Here is a 17,459-nt window from a genome sequence, read left to right on the forward strand (position 1 = left end):
TTTCGTGGAGGTTCTTCATGTTGGGCTTCTTGTTGAACCTCCTGTGGGATTTCCTGTTGGATATCCTTCTTCTTTGTTGTCCTTGGTCTCTTTGGGGCATTTTTCCCTTTATCCATCCGGGCTTCCCTTCCTGCCTAAACCTGTGAAGAGATTTCAATTGCTTCACTATGGGAATCCAAACTTCCCTTTAGCTGGTATGTTAGATGGACATTTTCTTCCACCAACTTTCTTATCTGCCTGTCAATCCAGTGCTTAGTGAATTTCAGCACTTCCTCGACACTTGCCCAGTAATCCTCTAAGTGAAACTTGTGTATGAATTTGACGTCGGCAACCTTCCTAATTTGGCTATAAGGATCATATTGGGTCCTGGATGTATAAAATGGCAGGCGATAGAACGCCAATTCCCCTGCTGCACTTTCAGCAGCTTCCAAACCTGGGCATATTTCCATGAAGTCACCCAAGACAACTAGAAATTAAATTGATTGCTTCTTCTTCTTCTTCCTGATCATAGGCAGTTAACTGCCTCATGAGCTCAAGCAATACAAGCTTGTCTAACGGATATCTAGGCAATTTGTATGACTGGAAGGAGAATCCTTGCATTCTGATGTAGGTGAATTTAGGAAATTGCAAGAACGTGGCTCCATACTTCTAGACCAAGGCACTTGCTTGTGGCGACAACCTCACGTGCAACTTATTCTACATAAGCTGTGTCAAGTACATGGTGAAGGTGTCATTTGCCAACCTGTAAGGACTAACATTGTGGAGATGCAGCTGGGGATGACACTCATGTACTTTCAACTGAGCTGGTCCGCAGCCCATGATTCCTCTTGTTGGCAGCCCATCGAATCCTCCCCTTCGTGCAAGCATATAGAATAGGTAGGAGCTCATGAAAAAGGACTAGGACCTTTTCTCTTTTAGGTTCTTCAATTGCTCATGCAAGTAGTGACTGATCAATCTAGCCCAGTCAATCAGCGTATTTGAATTCATGATCCCACCTATGTAGAAGAACATCTAGGCCTCAAAGTTCATCGAATGTGGGCATCCCATTACTCTGCTTAGCATTTTTATGAAGTCTACATACTCCTACTTGAACTCGAAGATTGTGAGAATTTTGGGCATCTTGGAAGCGTACACTCTAGCCTTCAGCAACCACTGCTTATTGATCAAATCAACGCGCCTAGCAGGGCCTGCTTCATATACTGCTTGAGCTCCACTACTGGTCCTGTACGTCATGGAATAATGTGAAGGAATTCCGAAAGCTTCACCAATTGACTCCGGAGTCAATGTTGCCAATAACTTGCCATCTAGCATTGAGATTGTTTTTCGCTCCAGATTATAATGTGTTGCACATTCCAAGAGTCTGGGCATTGAATAGCAGGAGGAAAACCAGCTGCCGCAACTATTCCACTTTTCACAATTCTGATAGCTGTCGGGGATGGATTGTGCCCTGCTATTCCGAACATTTGGATCTTGAATGCAGCCAAGTTGAATGTGCCTAGGTTAGTATCGCTGATTTCATCCCATCTTGAATTCAACCGAGAATGAGGAAGAAAACTTTTCATTTCTGCCTTGATCAATGCCTGCCTGGAGATAGTAGCTACCTTGTTTGATTCCGCCATCCTGGAAGCACCTTGAAAATGATGAAAACAGAGACTAAGTATGACCACTTTTCACTTCTCCACTTCTTCCCTGAATCTTGCACGTGAGAAATGAAATGCCTTTCCAAACTTATATAAAATTCTTCAAGACGTCTTGCTAAGTTAGGAGGCATTTAATTAGTAATTGTATTCATGACGCATCATACTTTCCCCAATCACTATGCCATGCAAAAGCAACTTCCCATGCGAATGAGTTCAAATTTAGAATTTTCCTTAAATACTCCAAGTCATGCGCCATACTTGGAATATTCCTTCTGCCAACTCATTGATTTTCACTCTTTCCAATTTTGGAGGGAATTTGAAGGATTCTCTCAGGATTTGCTTGATTCTATTGTAATCTTGTCGCCTCCTGCTTTTGAAGGAATTTCCATGTGTCTTTTCAACATCCCTATTTTTTAGGAATCCTCCTAAAATTTAGGAGTCAGGTTCATTTGATGGAGAATTTCACCCCGATTCCGAATCTATAAAATTTTCCACACTCCGTCGAGATTCGGTGTCTAAAAATAGCAAATTCAAAAATTTGCCCGAGGGGAATTTTGCTTTTTATTTCTCAACTCCTTGGATTCCATGCCTTAGGCAAAATTTCAACTTATTAGCTTGGGCGTTGAATTCATTGTGCCTTGGAATTTTTACATTTTCCATGCCTTCCATGGAATGTCCAGTTTGGCGCCCAAGTCCACATTTGGGCGGATTTTTCATCTGGCCAAGGATTCATGGAATTTGCCTTCTATCCATGGGAATCCCATTTTGGCGCCCTCTTCAATGCTTGGGCGACATTTTGCTCTGGCCAAGGATTCACGAAATTTGTCTTCTCTCCATGGGAATCCCATTCTAGCGCCCAACTGCATACTTGGGCGCAATTTTGACTAGGAGAAGGAATTTTCTTAAATTGTTGGTTGTCCATGGGTATACCATTTTGGCGCCCCTCCTCATGTCTAAGCGCAAATCACACTTAGCCAAGGATCTTCATTTTTTTCATGTTATCCTTGGACATCTCATTTTGGTGCCCTCCACCTCATTTGGACGGAATTTTCACTAGGAGAAGGATTCATGGAATTTTTTGTGAATCCCTGAGACCCTCATTTTGGCGCTCAAGTCCATACCTGGGTGTTGTTTCCACCAGGGCAAGGAATTCTCATTTTTTCTATTTGTCCTTGCCTTCCTCAATTTGGCGCCCAACTGCATTCTTGGGCGCAATTTTGCTTTGGCCAAGGATTCATGGAATTTGTCTTCTTTCCATGGGTATCCCATTCTAGCGCCCAACTGCATACTTGGGCGCAATTTTGACTATGCCATGGATTCATGTAATTTTCCTAGTTCAACTTTCCAGGCTTATGATAATTTGACCCTTTTGCAATTTTGGAATGACTTCGTGAACCTTGATGAATTTTTTGAGCTTTCCATTTTAGGCATAGGCTTCCAGCACTTGATCAATTTTTGGCTTTCTCTATCTGTTGTCTGACTTACCAGAATTAGAAATATCTGCGAACGTCTGATCCTTGTCGCCTTGTCTGACTGACCCTACCAATACTGATTTTCCAAAAATAGAAACCTTCAAAGTGTCAGCGTTAGACCCCTAGACAGGGTGCAGGAATGACTTACTATAAATAGAAACTTACTAAAAATAGTAAGTTCGATTTTTGGCAAAATGACGACATTCTGGGACTCGGAAAAATCCTTAAAAAATAGGGACTTTCTAAAAATAGAAAGTTGTTCCATTTGGGCTCAAATTTTACTGGGAGGTTCCTTGAAGGGCCCTAATTCCAATTGTATGTTCAGTTTTCCCAAAACCCTAACAAAAACCCCTAAAATCTAGGACAGAAGGTAGAAACCCTAAAAAGGGACAAAACAGGCCCTAGACTTCATAGAACTCACTTGACAAAGAAGCAGATCACCTCTAACTGACCCCCGAACATCCGCAAAGCGGAGAGATTGAAGAGATTGCCACCAACACACACAAAAACCAAGACCAAACGACCGAAAGGGCCTAAAAGCTAGGGGGTCCCTATCTGGGATGGGGTGATGTGTGATTAGGTCACAACAAGACAATCCTAAAATGTAGGAGCTATCGTCTAAAGGTCCAAAACGGCTCACAAAGCCTCTACAAAGCTCCATGACCCTCAAAATGAGTCCCCTAACCATATTGTTGACCCATGGGAACTCGAATGATAGGTCAACCCCTGCTCATCTCCAAACGCCTAGAAAGGGGACATTACACTCTCATACCATGGGAGAGCATGGTCTATTAACTTGAGCTTGGAAAACAAAACATGCTCACGATAAATACAATGACCATGGCTAAAATAAACCTCCATCTAGGATACCCACTAATTCAACTTCACGAAAATAATTTCTCTATCAAATAGTTTGTTGGCACCCCATTTGACCGTGTTCGTTTTTGCTTGAACTCGTAGCCCTCTTATGCATTTTGGCCTTATTTTTCCTTGCCATAGATAACCAATCTAGGATGTTTCCTAATTGGTCTCCCTAGTCAAATTTTGCATGTGTTGTTCTCCATCATCCCCCATGTGCCTATAATATGTTAAAAGTCGCAAAAGTTCAAAAGTTCCAAGTGTGGACATTTTATGTTCACATTTCTAAGGACTATTCTTATGTCGGAGTTTTGCAATTTCCCTTTCTAGTATGCCTTTCTTTCCAAGTCCACCTTTTCCGTTGTCCCTATCGAGATATTGAAGTTTCCCATATGAAAATACCTTTCATCTAATCCCTACCTTCGCTACCCTTTCCTATTGGGGTTTCAAAGTTTTCCTTCCAGACATCTATTTCCTCAAACCTTCATTTCCCCTTGCCTTTGTCAAGGTTTCACACTTTTCTCTACCAACATGCTTTTCCTTTGAACCCCAACTCTTCAATTCTTACACTAGGTTACCTTTCAAAGCCAAAGTTTTGGCCATCCCTTACTCCGGTACCTTTTTCTTGGCCTCTACAATCCCCAATTTCTAACGTTTTCTTCTATATACGTTTTCAAAATTGGCTATGCCAAAATACTTATGATGTGGTACTAGTATGAAGTATCCCTAAACCCTAACCCCAACACTTTTCACTATTGAGATTGTTGATTTGGAGTTAAACTTATTTGCATGCCTTAAGGGATGAATTCACAGTTGTTCCCAATGGTATTAGTTATGAGATGTCCATGAATTCACAGTTGCTCCCAATGGTATTAGTTATGAGGTGTTCCCGACCCCTGAACCCCATAACTCTCGCGTTGTTGTTTGATCACCCTATGGGCAAGACAAGGTAAGAAAAATAAATGAAGCTCCAAAGATGTACATAGGCACAAGTTAAGAGAACATTCATGGCACTTATAGTCAACGGAGGCCAAACATATCGAAACTCCATTAGCTCCCATTAAGGCCTCATGGAGAGAAACGAGTGTGTCTATTATTTTTGAGGATGGAAGGATGCAAAAAATGGGCCATAATTGATGTGACTGCAGTGTGCCATAAGGGCCAATGTTTCTTAAGTCGTTGTTAATGTTTATGAGGGGCGGGGGAAGGATGTAGAATTTATTGCTAGCATTCTTCTATAACGAAGTGGATCCTCAAAATGTCGTCCAAGTTATAACAAACAATGCAAATAATTGCAAAGCGGCTAGTATGCTAGTTGAGACATGGTTCCCTTATATATTTTGGACAACTTGTGTTGTTCATTCACAAAACCTCATGGTACAGAAGTTGGGTATGAAAATAAATAGGATCAAACAAGTCTATGTTGAGGCTGAAGAGATCCAAATGTTCACCACAAACCATATGTTGTAGGCTATTTATTATATGTGATATTATAATTTGAATTTCCTACTTCACTTTATTTGAATGTTTTTTTGTACTGACCTAAGGTTGGCTCCTTCTTACGGCAGCACACAAACCTTTATAAGGCGTGCCTTTTTTGCGGGGAGCTCCATGCTTGGATGAATAAACTCAGCCTTGGTGCACGATTACAGCTCTGGACGACAACCCAGGGTGTAGCAGGTTGGGACATAGCCCCTGACCTTGTCTTGTTTATCTGAGCCTTCTGATTTTCACTGATTGTATCTAAACAGCATTAATGTTTTAAAGCAGAAGCAGACCACAGCCAAAGGAGGAAGACCTGATTGCAGAGGAGAACATGCCGACACAGGACGAATATAGAAGGATCACAACCTAAAGGTACAAAAGAGGCGTTTGCAGCCTTGCTGTGTCTTCAACAGGCAAGCCCAGCTCTAGCGCATTGTGTAGAGGAGACCGTAGCTTGCAAAGAAGAGGACACAATCTGGTATTTTCAGAAAGAATCAAACCTGAGACCAAGGAACCACCCAGACTCGGCAAGCTCATCATTCGAGATGGAAACTAATGGTGCGACTATTGAGGGATTGCTTGCAACTGTAAGTGCAAAGGAGTAAGAATATCGATAATCAGGCCCTGGAGTCATCAAGGTTACTGTATGTAGGAGCTACTCCCAACCCTCTGTTACCTATGTAGTCTTTTCTGGAAAACGATCCATCTGGAATTATAACTGGAATTATGTAACAAGTCTGATGGTGTTTTTTTCTGAAACACAAATGCTACCTTTGTAATTCTGAAGACTGATGGTACATCTCTATTTGATTAAGTTTGTGATTAAGTTGTGCATTGTAATCTGAAATCTCTAATATCAGATGTTGGAAAGCTGTGTAATTGAATCTCCTGGAACAATTCTATTTTGGTAAAATATTTTAGCTGTCTGGATAAGAAATTCTGCTTTATTTTATGTTGCCATTTTTCAATATATACAAACACATATGTATGTATACACACACATATGTATGTATGCGTGTGTGTGTGTGTGCATGTGTATATAGACACACACACACACACATGCTGGTTTAGAAGTCATAATTAATCTAAATGATCTTATACACACTTCAAGTAGGGCATAACTTAATTATCCAGCAACTAAGAATATCTGTCTGTATTGAAAATTCCAAAGTGGCAAATCGAATTTAAGATATGAACTCAAAAAGTACTTGAGTATAAACAAGTGATAAAATTCAGAGCTGACAAATGGGAACCAAAAAGCACCAGATGATGTTCAAATTAATTAATCTCCACTAATGCATTGCATAGTGTCTTCGAATATATCATATGCAGGATATTTTTATACCATTTTTATTTTCAACAAATATCTCATATGGTCGCATTTAGACAGAGAGCACAAGGTTTGGAAAAGGCACATACCACAAACTGTACTCTGTATACATATATCTTGTAACAGAAAGATGACACTAGATTCCTACTCACCAGCAAAGCAGTACAGAATTTTTGTTTGTAAGGAGTAATTCTATAATAAAACATTTTTTTGTTTGCACGGAATGAATTTTCTTGATCACTAGAAGCCCTGTAGCTCCAATCCAAAAAGACTGGATGATGCAAACCAACCATAAAACAGGAAACAGAGAAGTGCATTTTTGGGGGACATACCTTCCCTATCAACGACTCCAATGTCAAACGGTGGACTTGAGGGGATTGTTATCAAGCCTCGAGGTCCATCCAATTGAGATGGATTCTACAAAGACCATACATCCAGTGTCACAGAAAGGAAATTATATATAAAATTAGAACTTGCATGTGTTGACAAGGTAGGTTATCTTTAGCCAGCACTAGCAATTTTAAACATGTTTTCAACTATGTATAGTTTATATAACTTGAACAAATTTCATTTAAACAATTTTAATAAGAACATTCATTACTCAAGAATTCTAAACTATTTTTTTTTACTTGAACAAATTTATATGTACGAAATTTAGGAAGAAGAATACGAAAATAATTTTAATAAGAACATTCATTACTCATGAATCCTCCCAACACAAAATTGCTCACATGTATTATCATAATGTATATTATGAAGCTGGGTACTGGCATTCACACTAAGCCCTTATCACTTGAAAAGTATGTTGTCAAAGTTGATCCAGGTTTTTAATGCGTGATTTCAAGGAGATAGCCTACGATAACCCATTCTTAACGTAAGATATTTTTATTCATGCAATATTCCTCATATACTCTGCAAGTGTAAATCCATGTGTCTGTGTACATATTTGTGTGAAAGGCTTTCCACATTTCCACAAAGCTACATGAAAATGTTTAAAATATACCTTCCAAGCTAAGTCACAAGGTTCGAATTCGACGGCCATGAAATTCGGATGAAATTTGACAAGGGAAAAATTCGAAAAAAAAATCGGATAAAATTCGACTTATATAATTTTGTTTATTTATTAAATATATGTATACTTCTAATAAATTATCTAAATAGCTTAACATATAAAGAATACCCACGAATAAATTTTGTTGCAGATAGAAAGAATACCTGCGACCTAGCAGTTGCAAACTTGCAGATACAAAGAATACCCGCGACCCAGCAGTTGCAGATACAAAGAATACCCTCAACCAGCTGACTTGTGTGTTTAGAGGCGGATTGCAGCGCTTTATAGAGAAAATCTTCCGAAAATCTTAAAACAAAACCCTAAACGCTTTTCAGAAACCCTAGAAAAACGTTTTTTAAATTTTAACATTAATTAAAAAAATGATGTCCTGACTGTACGAATTTATGGCCAAATTTGAACAAATTTTTCATAGAAGTTTGAAATTCGATAAAAATCGAGCTTCATGCTTGAAAATCGCCGATTTCTGTGACTTAGCTTCTGAGCATGGAAAACTTCCCACAAACTACAAGTTAATTGTAACCTATATATCCAATCTAATTACCTAGCATAGGTTTTCCTGATTTCCATCTATGTGTCTCCTTACATATTACAGCAGATTTATTGTTTCTCCTCATGGTGTGAAGCATGCTTGCTAAGCAAATTGTCACTTTGACAGAAGTACAAGACGAAAGAAAACAGCAATGATCATCTTTAACCCATGCCAAACCTAGAAGATTGCAGGGATGACAAATACAGACTAATCAGTAAACAGATCTATCTAATTAACCATGCCTCCAAGCTATATTGAACATTAAATCAAAATGAGTAAGAAAATTACACTTTCAAAAAGGATAGCGGATAACAATTATACGTCTTCTACTTATCATGAACAGCATATTATACACCAGGTATATTAGGACTCAGAAACCAAAATTGTGTACTCCAGTGGGCCAAGTCCCCAAGATTGATTGTTCAGCATTAAGATCACTTTATAGAAGATAAAGTATGTTCCAACATCATGAAGATTGAACTTATGTTCCAAGGCATTTCAGGGACATGGGCAGGGAAACAGCAGGAGACGCACTTTGGGGACAGCAATTTGAGGACCATTTTTTTCAGGATGGCAGGGGTATGTGATATATGAATTTTTCAAAATACACACACACACGAACAGATGTGTCAATAACTAACAACAACGATATCAATATATAAATAAATCATGACAGCAATAGTATAACAGCTGTATAAACTTCACCAAAATAATATAACAGTAGTATAAAGTGCAATAAAATTAATCATGAGATTCATAACATCAATATTAAAACAGTTTGTTGTTCAAATTTTAAAATTAATGTTAAAGTAACTCCAAGTGTCAAATTTCAAAATACAACAATCTATAAGACTAGGCCTCATTCAGGCTATCAATATCGAAAGAACTATGCATGTCATTGTCACTCTCTATCCAAAGTAGATCATCCAATAGACGCCCAACTATTTCTGGTTGCATTTCCTACTCGTCAATCTGCCTAACATCTTCAAGATCAACATCCCAACGTGATGTTGGAGTCTATTGGTACTCAATAGTGTGTCAATCCTGAAGTCTTAGGGCACTATTTGCAACTAGTTTTTCTGCTAATTTCACGTTTTGAGGTAAGTTTGTTTCTCTTCGTGGAGTGGATGAAGCCATATGTGGACCAATTCCTCTCTGCAACAAAGGAACTAGCAATCTCTGAGAGTAAACAAATAGCAAGTTGTTTCAACTCTAGTGTGTCCCTACCATGAAATTTCTACAATCCAATGGGGTTTTTTGTGCAATAGTGGACCTATCAAAAGCCTCATAAATCTCTCCTTGACTAGGAGAGTCTATATCTGCATACTTAATTACCCGCACAACAGGTGATATGATAGAGCATATATATCTACAAGCAACATTTAAATTTTTAAATTAAAAATTATGATATTAATACTACTAATAAAGAAAATTAAAATTTTAAAATAAAAAGTAAAAAAAAGAAGTACAAACTCAAACAATTTTACTTACCTGATATTGGACCACCAAGTGTCATTAAGCACTTTCTCTCACAACCTTCCCTTCTTCTATCTTTGATTGAGCCCACTTTTTCCACTCTCCACAAACCACCATGGATTGTATAGCATCTTGCACCTCCAACATCCTCTCCAGCAAAATAAAATACCTAGCATATCTATTCTCAACTCATTTGAAAAATTATTTCTTTGAATAAGACCGGAATAGTGCGAGTGAAGTATGATGGTTACATATAAACATTTGTATGTCTCTAGCTTCAAGCAGTGCTACCTTCACCCAATCTATTTTGCCAATGTATTTCAAAGCATGTACATGTCATGGAGTCCAAAAATATGTTTGTAAGCACTCTCAACCATCAAACCAGCTAACTTACAAACACGGATGAATCTGTCACAACCAGCGCAACATTAGAAGACCCAACCTCCTCTATGGCCTCCTTCAAAATGAACAACTGGTAATCAGCATCCTTACATTTCCTAGAACAAACATCAGCTCTAAAAAAGTATAAACCAGGAGGGGATGTAACAACAATATTAATGAGTGGCCGATGTCGAATATCAGTCTACCCTTCCATGACAATGAAACAGCCAGTCCTAATCCATGTTTTTCTCATCTCCTCCATCAACATGTTCAACTTGAATATTGTTTGCCAAGGAGGGGGGTGTGCAATCTATGTTCTCCAACGGAGCATAAGAGGGCCCAAATGTTGTTGCATCTCTCAACATAGCTTTGAAATAAGGTGACCTTGCCAAATGCAATGGAATAGCATGGTAATCAAAAAAGTTGGCCTTTGAATCATCAGCTTGCTCATGTTTTATCATATTCGTTAGCCCTACCACTGTATTTTTTTCACCTGCAGAAAAAGTTGCCTTTCTCTTCCCTCTACCACAACTTTCTCGAACTGATGAATTAGAATAGTCATGCTGATCGATAGATGCCCATTTCTTATTGAGTAGCACCAATAATTTTGTTCTTACTCACTCCAACCAACTTTGCCATTTCAACCTGTTGTTCCAACGTTAAATCTTCACAAACTCTAACCCCATGCCCACACTCACCCAATAGAAGGGTTCGAACTTGTTGTGACGTATTCACACATCGCCCCATTGCAAATGGGGGCCCCTGCTTTTTGCTTTCTAGGGTTTGCTTTCTAGGTGTTTAGGGTTTGTCTGTTAGCCTTTGCATTTTGAGTGTCGCCAGGGGATCAATAGGATGGTAGGCTTTGCTTGAGCCAGGGTGAGTCCACAAGGCCCCAAAATTAGGGTTTCTTTGGGAGTCTTCCTTAGGGCCTAGTTTTGCTCTCGTTGCTAATTGTGTCTTGCTTTGTGAGTGGATATCATTCTTGAAGGTCCGAGCTAGGTCAAGTTGGTGAGTGATGAAGTCTGAAATGTCATCCTGATCTTCAAATGCCCTGAAATTTGGCTAAGTCTGGAATGTCCTGATCCTGAAATTTGACTAAGTCTGGAAAATTGAAGAATCCTCCAAAAACTAAATTTTGCAATATAACTCCTGGAGGTCCGAAACCACTCTCAAACATCCTGAAAGTATATATGGAATATAACTTATACTTAAATGTTATATTCCATAAAATGATATTGACAGAGAGTCCAAAATGTCAAATTTCGCTCCTGACCCTTCCAAAGGGTCCAAGGCGAATTTCGCTTCTGACCCTTCCAAAGGGTCCAGAGCGAAATTCTCCATAAGACATTCTACTTTGACCAAAACCTAGAACTAATGCATTCCTAGGCTTTAATGAAGGCAAAAACGCTTGTTTGAATGAAGAAATGTGAAAATGAAGTCAGGATCTTGGCCAAGATTAGGAATTTCGCTCCTGACCCTTCCAAAGGGTCCAGAGCGAAAATCTTTATAACTCTTGTTTTCCTCCTTATTTTGGCTAGGCGTTGGCTTGATGTGAGATGAATGGGTATGTTTTTGCCTTGAGAGCGAGTTTGGTTGATTTTGAAGGACAAGATTTTGACCTAAAGGGGATTTTCGCTCCTGACCCTTCCAAAGGGTCCAAAGCGAAATTCATCATAAACCTTGCTTCTTGACTTGAATGGATTGAGAACCTTGCTCCTAATGTGGATGAGGAGTTTCTTTGCCTTGTGAGGTGAATTCAAGATGAAATGATGGGGGAACATGCTAGAATGATGAAAATCGCTCCTGACCCTTCCAAAGGGTCCAGGGCGAAAATTCTTCAAACACCTATTTTCCCTTGCAAAATTAAGTCAAACTTGGGTTGGACGTGAGAGGAGAAGTGTTTTCTAGCCTTTTGAGGTGAATGCAACTTGAAATGATAGAGAAATAAGCCTAAAAAGTGATTTTCGCTCCTGACCCTTCCAAAGGGTCCAGAGCGAAAATCCTTGAAAACATTGTTTTTTCAAAATTTTGGGCAAGACCAAGCTAGGACAAGGGTGTGAGAAGGCATTTGGATTGCCTTAGAATGAATTTTAGTTGCCAAGAATGCAAAATTGAAAGCCTAATGAAAATTTCGCTCCCGACCCTTCCAAAGGGTCCAGAGCGAAATTTCTAAAATTCCCCTTTTTCCTTGCAAATTCAAGACAAGATTTTGGTTTTTATACCATGGGAAGGAGAAAGACAAGATGTTCTATGCCTTGGAAATGATTTGAAGATGAAAGGATGAAGGAATTGCCCTAAAACCTAAAAATCGCTCCTGACCCTTCCAAAGGGTCCAGAGCAAAAAATCCAAAACCAGTGCATTCCTTTCAAGTTTGTGCTAAGACAAGGCTAAACCAAGCTGGAAATTGCCCTTGAGACCACCTTTGAGTGGATGTTTGTTCCAAAAAATGATGATTCTAGGTCAGAGAAGGATTTTCGCTCCTGACCCTTCCAAAGGGTCTAGGGCGAAAATCTCAAAATCCCCTATTTTGCCTTGCAGGAACAAACCAAGCTTGGATTGAGTGAACGAAGAAGACCATTGCCTAGCCTTGGGAGGTGGATTGAAGACAGAATGATGGAGGAGTAAGCCTAAGCAAGGAAAATCGCTCCTGACCCTTCCAAAGGGTACAGGGCGAAAAACATCAAAGTCACCTTTTCCTCCAAAATTCAAGTGAAACTAGGCCTGGGCTACAGTAAAAGATGCCATTTGGAATGCCTTGAAGAAATTTAGACCTTCACAAAATGAGAATTTTGAGCTCAGGAGAGAATTTCGCTCCTGACCCTTCCAAAGGGTCCAGAGCGAAATTCCCAAAAATGCAATATTTCCTTCAAAGTTTTGATGAGCTAACCCAGTAATGGAGATAAATAAACCCTGGAGATTGCCTTGGAGGAGGTCAACGATCAAACTAAGATGAATTTTGGCCTGATAAGCAAAAATCGCTCCTGACCCTTCCAAAGGGTCCAGGGCGAAATTTACATTTTCACCTAATTTCCTCATGTGAAATGATAAAAGTTTGAAATGCAAGACTTGGATTAGGTCAAAACAAGCATAAGCTCGCCTTCCGGGAGATTTTGGAATCGAAAAACAAGGTATTCAGGACCTAATTTGAAAAATCGCTCCTAACCCTTCCAAAGGGTCCAGGGCGAAATTCTTGAAAACACCTATTATTCACCTTGTTTAGGCTAAGTTGAAGGCAAAATGCAAAATTGTGATGGCAAACCTAGGTTGTGAAGATTTTGATTCATGAAGCAAACTAGCCTAGATGAGAATTCAAACAAGTCGGCCATCTTTTGAGAGGAGTTTTGTTTTATTTTATTCCCTATTTGCCAAGTCGGCCTTGAGGGAAATCAAGGTGAGCGCCCTATATAAGGGAGGTGTATAGTAGCATATTCAAATCATTCTTTCATTATCTCTCATGAAAACTTGAAGAGCATATTTGGAGGTGCGAAATTGAGCAAGTTGGAGGATAATTTCCAAATTTTGGAAGGTGTTTGAAGGCGAATTTCCAGATTTTGAGAGGCTAGTGAAGGTGAAGCTCTTTTGAAGGCTAATTGAGGTGTAGTTCATCCAAGGAGGGCCAGAAATTCAATTTTTGTCCAGCAAAATCTGATCTTCTTCCTTCCATTTTCTAAGGTTCATAGTTAGGCTTTCAAAGGAGAAGGTATGAAGAAACCTTTTTGAAGTTCTTATTCAAGACTTGTTTTGATTTCATAGCAATCTTTTAAAGTCTAAGTCTTGAAAAATCTAATTTCTATTCATAATTAATTTGAAAATTTAGAATTCTTGAATTTATTTTGTCATTTTCAAATTAATGTCTAATATGTTCCCTTGAAAGGTCTTAGATCCTATGCTATAAGATATTATACTCAAAGACTAACTTTAATCTTTTGTGTAGGCATCAAATGATGACCCCCAAAGTCGGAGGATCAACTACTTGGCAGACCCTCATCAAAGAAGATCAAGTCAGGACAAGGACGATCTCCCCCAGTCCAGCATCATTAAGGACGACCTTCTCCATCTATCTTCCAGTCCAGCATTTGAAGGAAGGCATCACCAAATTGGCATCAACCAAGTGTTTGACAAGGTGGCATCCCAGTCATCACTCCTCCATTCGGATTGGTCCACCTCAGCATGTCCAGATTCAATGTACCTGGCTCATTAAAGATGGCACAAACTTCGATGTACCTACCCCGGCTATCCATTGGTCGAATATTCCAGAGAAGACATGTGTCCAAATAATGCAATTATTTCATTGGCCAGAATTGAGTTTGTTGTAACAAACCCTAATTAGGGTTTTCATTGTAAAATCTCGGCCATTGATCTCAAGTTGATCTGAGCCATCGAATTGTATTGAGGGCACTATATAAGCCCTGGCTCCTCATTTGTAAAGGCTAATAGTTGGTCAGTAGTTAGAAGGTGAATAGTTAGCTAGTAGTGAATAATCAGTTGATAGAATAGCAATTAGAGTAGAATAGCAAGAGAAGGCAAAGATTGTTGCCAAGATGTTGTAAAAGACTTGTAAACTTCATTGAAGAAATGGTGAAATCTATGGGTCGATTCAACAATTTGCATGGTCTCTATACTTCTCAGATTTGATTTCATGTTATTAGATGAGTGGAAGAAATGTGTTTGATTGATGGTGAAATTCGTATATCCATACTACTAGCAGTTTGTTGATTGCAGACTTGCCTTGTGTAGTCAACTGGAATCGTTCAGCTTAAGCTTAACTTCAATTGTCGCTTCTTCACCGATATGCATCAGCCTGATGGTGTCTATGCCTGTAGCGATGATCTGAACATCATAAAGTTTTTCCTCCGAAGATCGCACTAACATTGTGGAGATGGTCCTAGGATGTCAAAACAAGACTTAGTTAGAATTTCATCAAAGGTTATTCACTGCTCCTACATTCTTAGTGTCAGAATTAGATCCTTTCCTTGCCCTAATTCTTTTTTCCTTTTTTCAAAAATCTAGGCTAGTGAAATCTTGTGATTCCAGCAAATCAGACATTCAGTCATCAAGTGTAAGTCCCCTTGTGATTCCAGCAAAATCACATCATACCACAAAGAGATTATCCACGAGTAGAGATCCTACATTACAGAACCTTGGAGCTTCTCCGATTGATCCTTCTGCGATATCTTCAGCATTCGAAAGCTTTACTCAAAAGAGGATAAGGTACCTTTAGGTATTTTATTCTGTGTTTGGTCGTGTACAAAATACACATCAACAGAACTCTAGTAAAGCTCCCACGATAATCGGTTTTGCAAATATGACATAGCCAATGTCTGCTGCCCCCTGTATTTTTACCCTTGTTGATGGTTAAATTGGTGAGAAATTGAAGCAATGGTTTTTTGGGGTTGAAAAGGCCTTGTGTTTGGATTTTCAGATTGAGAAGAAGAGTCTATTGATATTCTATTTACTTGAACTTCATTTTCTTCCCTGCCCTTTTTCATATTGTCATCACTGGCACTGCTGTTGGTGCTCGTTTTGTGGTGTTTTTTTGTAATAGCAAACTGAAATTCTGAAACCAAAATATTTTTTATATGTTTAAAATAAATACTACTACAACTTACAAACTTTCTAGTAACCTAAAAATTTTAAAAAACTAAAAAAGAATGGCATACCTTGACAGTTGAAACTATTGTAGCTTCAAATTTGTTGTTGTTATTTTAATTCAGGCTTAAAGCTTTTGCAAAATGTGGCAAAAAATAATGGGGAGGCGTACAATCTCACCTCTCAAACCCCCTTCCTTGTCCCTACAACACCCAACTTGAATGGTCAAACCAGCAAACCAATGGCTAGTCAACAAAAAGATGGAGTGCTTTTTGGTTTGGCAAGACTCTAGGGTGTATAAGGGGCATGGGAGGCCACACCCCTTTACAACCCAATAAAAATGAAAAAAGATTAATGTTTTTTTTATTTCAAGCCACTGACTACCTTTGGACATCGCGGAGCATGTTTGGCCATGCCCACGATAGTCAAGGGATGTCATTAAATTAACAGTTTTTTTTAATTTCCAACCATTGGCTACCTTTGGATGCTGCAGGGGATGCTTGTTTGTCCAAAGGATGACCAGGTGTCACCTTCAATTTTCCTATCATTTTCAAAAATGGGGATGCATTTCCTAGTGTCCCTCAATTGTCCCAGAGATGGCCAAGCCTCCCCTTTCCTTTTCTTGCCATTTTCAAAAAAAAGGACACATTTCTTGATGTTTCAAGAATTTTTGAAATAGGGATGACTGCAAGGTGACATCCCCTAACATCTCGTTGTCCTCGATACGACTCAAGGGATGAGGACAAGGGTTTCAAGGGTGGGAATGGATCCCCATGTAACACAACATTGAACAAATTAGAGTTGCTATAATGATAGAAAAAATACAATATGAATTTCAAAAAGAGTTAATGCAAAGCTCAAAATCCAAAAGAAGTGCTCAGCCTAGTGTCGAGATATAAATCACACGTATTTTTGCTCAATCATCTTCCTATCTTAAAAAGCAATGATGCCCACTACGTGAATAGCCAATATTGCAAATAGGGCTTGGCGTTTTCAAAAAGCATACCCTCTAAATTTTATCTACATGTTGCACCTCCTTCACAACTCAAAACAACTAATGAGTGTCATGACAGGCACTAGTAGAGGTCAATGTAAATGAGTTCATTTCTTCTCCACTTGACTCAAGTGTTTAGGGTTTGTTGTGTTATAAACACACACACCCCATTGCAAATGGGGACCCCCACTTTTTCGCCTCTTAGCTTAGTCGTTTTTGCTTAATTTTGTTTTAGCTTCGCAATAATTTTGATCTCTTAGCCTTTAGGAAGATGGTGATGACTTGTCAGTCCGGGGGAAAACAAGTGATCAATCCTTGAAATGAGATAGAGTGCAAAACTTGTTTTTGAAAATAGGTGTGATCAAGTCAAAAGTTCATGAGTAAGCTTCAAGATTGTAAATTGAGAGCAAAATGCTAAGAAATGTCAAAATGTTGTCAATGTTGCAAGATATTGTCAATTTTGCAAAATGTTGTCAAAATTGTCAATATTGCAAAATTTTGTCAAGGAAAGTTGTCAATGCTAAGGGTGAAAATGAGAAAAATTCCAAGAATGTCACATGAAGACAAGGAAAATTCTGTCAAGGTCGAATTTTCTAATCTTGACAGGAGAGGAAAATAGAGAAGATTTTGTG

The 17,459-nt window shown here is 38.9% G+C and overlaps 1 protein-coding gene across 3 annotated transcripts in view; it reads right to left on the reverse strand.

Annotated features, from left to right (window-relative positions):
- LOC131033672 (uncharacterized) overlaps window positions 1-17,459 on the reverse strand; it is a 116,431-nt gene that overhangs the window by 69,960 nt on the left and 29,012 nt on the right. For 2 of the 3 annotated variants that reach the window (XM_057964941.2, XM_057964943.2), the window contains exon 3: window positions 7,118-7,202. The exons of the other annotated variant lie outside the window; for it this stretch is intronic. In XM_057964941.2, the coding sequence (XP_057820924.2) occupies window positions 7,118-7,202 (85 nt within the window). The remainder of the gene's footprint in view (window positions 1-7,117; window positions 7,203-17,459) is intronic. 3 annotated transcript variants of the gene reach the window in all.

The sequence above is a fragment of the Cryptomeria japonica genome, chromosome 5 (genome assembly GCF_030272615.1).
Source record: "Cryptomeria japonica chromosome 5, Sugi_1.0, whole genome shotgun sequence".
Classification (NCBI taxonomy): Eukaryota; Viridiplantae; Streptophyta; class Pinopsida; order Cupressales; family Cupressaceae; genus Cryptomeria; species Cryptomeria japonica.